This window comes from Lampetra planeri, chromosome 3 (assembly GCF_965212315.1).
Source record: "Lampetra planeri chromosome 3, kcLamPlan1.2.h2, whole genome shotgun sequence".
NCBI lineage: Eukaryota > Metazoa > Chordata > Hyperoartia > Petromyzontiformes > Petromyzontidae > Lampetra > Lampetra planeri.
Genome location: NC_136109.1, coordinates 20,246,243 through 20,253,919, shown reverse-complemented (window position 1 = coordinate 20,253,919; position 7,677 = coordinate 20,246,243). Strand labels below are relative to the sequence as shown.

Below are 7,677 nucleotides of genomic sequence, written 5' to 3'. Positions count from 1 at the left end.
GCCCTTCCGTACTTTGATGTGTGACCATTTGGGTTGAGTAAGGCTGTGTAACTTAGTTGCCTGGTCGTGCAAATGGCAACTCGGCGGCGGGAAAACAAATAAGAACGTCAAAAGAGTTGACAAAGATGCCGCACATTTAAAACACAAGAGACGGGAAGATAAACACGGCCAACAAAAAATACCGAGAGATCGACAGAGGAGACTCAACAAGTCCCCTGTGCGCTGCTGAGAGTTAGCGAGTGGCAAACTCTCGGGATAGAGTTATTAGTTATAGAGTGTGTTTAATAATAATAGATAAGTTATATGTTATATTCTTGGTTCTTTCGGTAAAGTCACGTAGAAGGGAAATAATAAAATAATATAAATATAAAACAATAAAAATTCTCAAGTTTCGACTGCAACACAAGCAATCATCATCCGGTGTGAAATCCACAGCAATACACTTTTTTATATTTTTATTATTTTATTATTTCCCTTCTACATTACTTTACCGAAAGAACCAAGAATATGAATCCCTGCAGTCACGAAAGCTTTAAATCAAAAGTTATATGTTGATGGCAGGTAAAGGAATAATCATTAAATCGATGAGAGGCGCATTGAAGGGACATTGGGGGCGTCATTGTACAGCGCCATTACAATGAAATTTAACGATTTTTAACGAAGTATTAATAACATTAAGTTGTTTTTGTTTGTTGTTGTTTTAAAACTTATTTAAAACCAAATTTCCTCTTACATCCAAAACTAAAATATGTTTAAGCGAATGAGTATTATACCGCCCGCAATGTTAAGCATTTTCTACCTTTTAATTGTACGTTGAGAAAGTGTAACATATAAACCGAAGCTAAATTGTCGCAGGTGTTATCGTGTAAATGTATTTATTAATCTCACTTGTGGTGGCGTTGAGCGAATTCCCCCCAGAGGTAAAAATAGCGCCGATAATTACGACGATAATCGGCGTTATGGGGATATCACCCATTGTCCGTTCTGCAAAGTGTAAAACAAATGTAATATATACGAATATTAACATTATGTTACGAATATTAACATTGTGCGAAACGCGAAGATCATTTCATCGAGTTTAACACGCGCATTTTTAAGCGTTTCGTAACTTGTATTTAACGCAAAAAACAATCGCTTAATTCGCACGCGAATAAAGTTCCAGCCGAGAGTAAAAAAACAATGTTTTAAACATTGAAGAACACGTAGTTTTAAATGTCTTAGAGGTATGTTAAACGTGGTTTTGTTGTACCGTGCGATGGCGCTGTTGTCGCATAAGCCCCCAACGGCTTCGATTCAAACGCGCGAGACGCCGCCTCTGATTGGTCGACTCGGCCAACGGTCGCGATATTTAAATGAGAATTTTCGGTTTCTCCGTCGTTGAGTTGCTGCAATAATCTTAGGTTTTTTCGGTAAAGTCACGTAGGTAAAACATCAAAAATTAATGAAAATAAAATAAAACAAAAATCACGACGTTTCGGAGGCAACACAAGTCTCCGTCATCACCTAAGAATATGAATCCTTGCAGTCACGAAAGCTTCAAATCTAGAATTGCTGCAATAAACAATCCCGGGTCAAACCCCCCTCTCTCCCTACCTACCCGGGTTAATATTTTTTAAATGTAACAATGTCATTCGTGTGTTGGCAGTTGTGCAAAAGCACGAATGCGTAAGTTTATTAAAGTTCTAACACGTTAATAATGTATGTGAAAGGGGGGGGGGGAACTAGAAGACGTTTCGGGCAATGACCCTATATATAGGTCAATTCGCCTATATCATTTATATATTTTTTTCCTTTAAAGGCAATGTGATTGACGAACGTTGGGAGTTTTTTTGTTGTTATAATTATGTAGGCGCAAGGAGTCGAGCTCCCCACAATTGTTTTATTCTAATTTGATGTGAAATTTTTTATTCCCTATTTGCTTATAGAAATTGTATTTCATAGATTGAGTAATACATCAGTGAGTGTAAATGAGTAAAAATAAGTTGTCCGACAACAGAATTAGCAAAAGATGCCTTATTTATTCAAATAGTTAACAGCACAATTCGCCATCTTAAAACGCTTCACATATTTTCATCTCATAACATTGTAACCTTCACAACATCAATTCATTAACAACAGCCAACAGCATAACAAGTGCAACTGTAACTTTTAATATTACTTAATTAAAAACATTTGGAATTCATTAAGAGTTGGTTCAGACATTTTTTCCCAAAATTTAATTTGCAATGTCCATTCAGAACTCTAAAAAGTTATACGGTCCTCAAGACGACTTTTTCTATCACTACCATAGCTTTGTTATCCACACGATCAACACGCCTTTAATACACACTTGGGAAAAAAAATCGCACGTAAACATTCTTTCCAAAGTTTAAATAGGCTCAATTAAAAAACAAATTTGATAATTGTGCATTGGCGCGATACGCTTTAAACTCAGTTTCAGTCATGGGTATAGACTGTCCTTAACACACAATCCAATTAAAAAGCTTCATTAATTTCATTAAGCCAAAAGCGACTGATATGAAGCCAAGACTTATAAAGTTATTGACGTCTATAAATTTCATTGAAGCGAGCTCCGTCAACAACATATACAGATTAAGAAATGCATAAATAACAGACTTAAAAAGCATTTTGGTAAAACTTACTTGCAAATTCAAGCATTGGATAATTGCATAAAAGTTAAATAGATACTTTAAAAATAATTTAAGACGAGTACAGTACCACAAGGTATTTAAGTGCAATATCAAATGTAACGCTTGCTTTTGTAAAATAAATATGCCGTCATTGGTTACCAGCGCCGAGAGATCACTCACGATTCTGTAAACAACCTGGTTTTCCATAGGTGTTTAAATGGTGGCTCAGCGCATCAGACATCAATTTATGAACCCCCTGAGACACTGATATCCTGGGGCTTGAACCGTGGATGTCAGTGGTCCTGGCTTAATGATATCTTGAATATGGCCACTTTGAACCCCCTGAGCAACAAAGCCACATTTAAACAGACACCTCTGAAAATTACAGCATTCTTTTTTTTAGTTAAATCTCTTTGTAGTTCATAATAAAAGTGCAATGTAAAGTAATGTTTAACACATTAAATAAAAAAACACATTACATAAAATAGTAATAAAGTGCGATAACTGTCAATATTGACGAGCATAAGAGACATTGGAGGCTAATATCCTGCCTACCACCAACTTTGGGCCACAAGCTTAAGCCACACTGTGCCCCCCCCCCCCCAATAAGTGGCCTACATGGGTTCCCCCATGGTTATATCTCTCCCAGTTGTTGAAATGTATGTCTAGGTGGTCATGGATCCCTCCTATCTCTTGAATGCATTCACAAATTAAAAAAAAAAATTTGTCAAGTGTATATAAACATTTTGTACAGTTCCTAACTGCACCGGAGATGAGAATATGACCAATGTAATAACAGATTTGATTTCAACAAAACCCTTAATATCTGAGACAAAAAGCTGAACCCCACAAAACCATTCTCACAGGAATGGTGACGATCCTACTGCCACTGCTGTTTACAATGGTGGTGATATTGACGAAAGCCTTACTGAATTACTAGGAGGGTCAGAATTTAGATGTTTGGCCACATTATGGAGTGCTATTTGCAAGGAAACTGGCATACCCAGAGAAAAAACACACGGGGATAACACTAAGAGCTTCATACATAAGGGTTATTTTTTCTATTTGCTATACTGCTGTCTCCAAGCCATCTTCAGACCCAGGAGATGTGGAAGTTTCATAAATCGCAACTATTCAAATATAGTCACTCAAATTATGAATTACAGGTGTGATGATTATGATGCTGTAAATAACGTTATACAGCATACAAAATAAATCTGTAGAATCATCACCAGTCATCATCACTAACAGGAACTGAAGTATCATCTTCTCTTTCCTGCCATCACTTCCTCCACTCCTCAAGATGCCAGTTGTAGGAATTGATGTACTTATGCAATTTATAATTGTATACTTTATTTATATTTATTTTCAGAGACTTCCTTGGCTTTCCTATACTTTGGGCTCCTACCGGTTTTTGGATTTTTGTTGTTGTAACTTTCTGACCCGCCCCCACTGGGCTTCTGTGATAAAGAGCTTCACAGCTAATCAGATTACTCCAGGATTAATTAAGATTCTGATTCAGTAGTTCAAGCCTTTTTCTCAACAACTTTCAACCAAAAAAATGGCAAAAAGCAGGCACAAGCTAATCATCGTTCGTATTCTCCCAACTCCGTCCATCTCAACATTCTCGAATCTCCTCCACCTCTCCCTCTACCATCGCTTCCTCATCGTCTGCATCCTCCGTTGGTGGAATGAATAAAGGAGAGAACGCAAAGGATAACATTTTCCTACTCATCATCGACCAAGGCGAGGGAGAGGGCCAAGTGCCCATTCATCTCTGCGACTTGGGAGGGCGTACGTCCCAGAGCATCCTTGACACTCATGGAGGCCCCGTACATCTTCAGCCACAGGGCAGTGTCGGTAAAGCCTTCGCGTGCGGCGTCATGAGCTGGCGTGAGTCCCCACACTGGGTCCTGCACCCCCGGATCCGCACCGGCCTCCAGCAGAATCCGTGCGAGGGAGGCATTGCCCAGGAGCATGACCTGACGCACGCAATGTGAATACAACAAAATATATACATGAATAGCGGGCTACATGTTATATTGTTGTATTTCGTGACGCTTTATTAAAGGTGGGGTGTGCGGTCACGATGGGGAAAACATTAGAGGGGAGAAAATGCAACATTGTGGCAGAGCCAGGGACAAAGCAATCAGGAGCACTCATAAATATATACACCCACATATACTGCAATAAAAAAATGGATGTAATTTCCATCAAATTATTCAGGACTGAAAAAATATAAACACGGCTGCATGACTGTACAGCATTTACGTGGATGGATGGGATGCTCAGAACTGCGACTTAATTAGCCAGCTGCAGAGTCCAGCATTTTGAAGGTATGCGAGTGTGACAAATACGGTAAAGCAATCGTGGCATTTTTTTAAAAACGGCTTACAGCGGAACAAATGAAACCAATCAATTCCGCAACGAGTTTGACGACTTTTACCGGCTCAAGAGTTTGTATTTTGGTCTTCATTTCTAGGGACTTGCTTTAGTATTATTTGTGGTTATAACTTTGTTTACCCGCCCCGACTGGACGTGTGGAAAAGTGCTTTATAGCTCATCGGATTCCTTCATTCTAAATCAATATTACGATCATGGACGCAAACGACGCCTCGTCACCCTTCACCAAACGGCCAGCACATCAGAGGATCTCAATTTGATGCTGCTGGTGGCGATTATGGTTATTATAATGGTAACTCAGTGTTATTGTCTGTTATAAATTAGTAAAATTTGCCGGTCAACGGTGGCAAGTGTCATCAAGCCCCTTACAACCCACCCCCTTTATCAACCCGCACCGACCAACGCGGTTAAATCTAAACAACACCCAAAACGACGTGCAGCAACGAATTGACACACTGGCCAGAGAATTACAACAATTATTTTCAAGGGTGGGACATTTGGGTTTTTAACAATCGGGTTTAATTGTCTTTTTATATTAAACCCAATCATCTGAGATTGGGAGAAATCCGGTTTAATTGGTTCTAATTGCAGATCCGCACTTCTCAACGATGGGCTTCATCCATTCCAAGCCAATGAACTCACTGGCGCCCACGATTATGGAGAAGCTCGTGTTCATCACGACCAACCTGCCCACCGCATTCTACGATAACAGTACCGACGAGGAAAGCAGCCTAAGCCTTGGATCAGAGTTTCGTATTCATTAAACCAGGTTTCAATCCCCCAAAATCGGGTTTAATTGCATTAAATAAAAAAACACCGATGCCTGCCGCTGTAAAAATCGTTTCCCCCCCCCCCCCCCCCATGATTATTTCACACCCATTATATATACATTTTAAAACATTCCCCTTCAAGAACACCGCCTCGCTCTCACCCTCCCCGCCGTGCAGGGTACCAGGGGAGGCCCCCGAGACAATTCACCTGCAGGGCGGTGCGGCCGAAGCGGCTGGGCGAGTCCGGGGGAACCCCGCGGGCGAGCAGCTCACGCACCGCGCCCACGTCGCCGCGCGCCGCCGCGTTCGTCAGGCGGTCTCCCTCGCTGGCGTTGCTGTCGCCGCCGTCGGCTCCATCGTAATGATTGCCCATCGCGAAAAAACGGAGAACTGCGGAGCTGTGAGACGTGATCGGGACGACGTCCAAAGTGTCGACAGGGAATCTCTGAAACCCGCGTCACCACCCGCCCACCTTATATAGATGTTTTTTTTAAATAATCGAGGTCAGCGATTGGTTAACTGAGGCCTCACGTGATTCGATTCAGCCAATCGGGGGGTTTATTTTGAGTGGTGCGGACGAACCAATGGCGAGGGAGCTCGCGCGTGGCGGGGCGGGGGGTCTGACGCCGTTTAGATTTAAACTTTTCCACCGCTCTGATTGGAGGAGCTGGGACACCCCTCCCCCCACTAACCCCTTCTCGCCCCAATCAACCCCCACCAGCCCCCGGGTGGGTGTGGTCATGCGGGGAGCACGTGGTTCTGTCATTGATGCGTGACGTTTTTGATCAAAATCCATTTTAAAACGAAAAAAATTCCCCCCTAATTGTTACGTTAAGTGCAGATTTACTCTACTATTCTTTTTAAAAAGGCACTCAGGACTGTATTGAAGTTGGTGCTTTTGTTATTCGTTATCGTTGTAGTGTTTGGAATACACAAATTCTGGATCTAGGAAGAAGAGCAGGTTGCACCTAATGATTGTGTAGTGACTGAACAAATACGAATGCAAGCTAAACAACTGTTACGTACAAACATCGCAGGGTGGCATACATGATGTCAAGTCTTGTTAACATACGGTAATGCATTGAATTGACTTACATTTGCTCTATTTTGCACTCACATCGTTTGCTGTAACTTACTGACCCGCCACCTACTGGACATCTGTAGGGGAAAGAGCTTTATAGCTCATCGGATTCCTCCTCCAGGATAAATCAGGATTATGATTTTGAAGTTCCAGATTAGAGCCAATCTATTGGGTCTTCTGTCGTCGTTAAATATCATCTGACCCTGGCTGTCAGAAAGTTCTGAACCCCACCCCTAATATAGCAACCTTGTAGCATTTGGTCGACCACCGCTTGACCAATTCGACAAATACAAATGTACTTTGCTATTTCATTATAAAGTACTGTATTTCAATATCCCATATTAGGGCTCACTCCACTTGCATGGGAGACCACCATGAATGACAAGTGGTATGTATAGGCTTGCTTGGGATCAGCAGAGGGCAGAGTAGCAATCTTCCACCGTGCTACTGGGCTAAGTCATGTGCTCACACGCCGATAACTCCCCCACCTTCACCCAAACCCAGCGTGGGGGAAGTATGGTCAAATACATAACAATAACAACTGCCACTAAGTAGCACGGACGTCACCACGGCGCCTGTGCCAGGCTAAGTGCACGTTCAGGCCACGTGAAGTGTCGAACGCCTGCTAGCAGGTCACACATACCTGTCAACCCCTGATCAGTGCCCGACCTTATTACAGACCAATTCAGACCTTATTGGTCACCCCGTGCCCTTATAAATCTCAACGTTCATCCTACAAAGTCCCATCATCACAAGGGAGAAACACAAACAAACCAAAAATGTTTGCCCGTAT

At 41.8% G+C, this 7,677-nt stretch overlaps 1 protein-coding gene across 1 annotated transcript; it reads right to left on the bottom strand.

Annotated features, from left to right (window-relative positions):
- Positions 1–1,998: 1,998 nt before the first annotated feature.
- Positions 1,999–6,244, bottom strand: LOC144740438 (cyclin-dependent kinase 4 inhibitor B-like). The gene is made up of 2 exons (XM_078623293.1): positions 6,012–6,244; positions 1,999–4,612 (listed from the first exon to the last, which is right to left on the bottom strand). The coding sequence occupies exons 1-2, from the start codon at positions 6,174–6,176 to the stop codon at positions 4,358–4,360; spliced, it is 420 nt and encodes a 139-aa protein (XP_078479419.1). The 5' UTR covers positions 6,177–6,244; the 3' UTR covers positions 1,999–4,357.
- Between the last annotated feature and the right edge of the window lie 1,433 nt (positions 6,245–7,677).

Coding starts and splice junctions, on each gene's coding strand:
- LOC144740438 (XM_078623293.1), bottom strand. CDS start 6,176: ATGGGCAATCATTACGATGGAGCCGACGGCGGCGACAGCAACGCCAGC. Junction 4,613..6,011: donor TCGGCCGCACCGCCCTGCAG/GTGAATTGTCTC, acceptor TGCGTGCGTCAG/GTCATGCTCCTGGGCAATGC.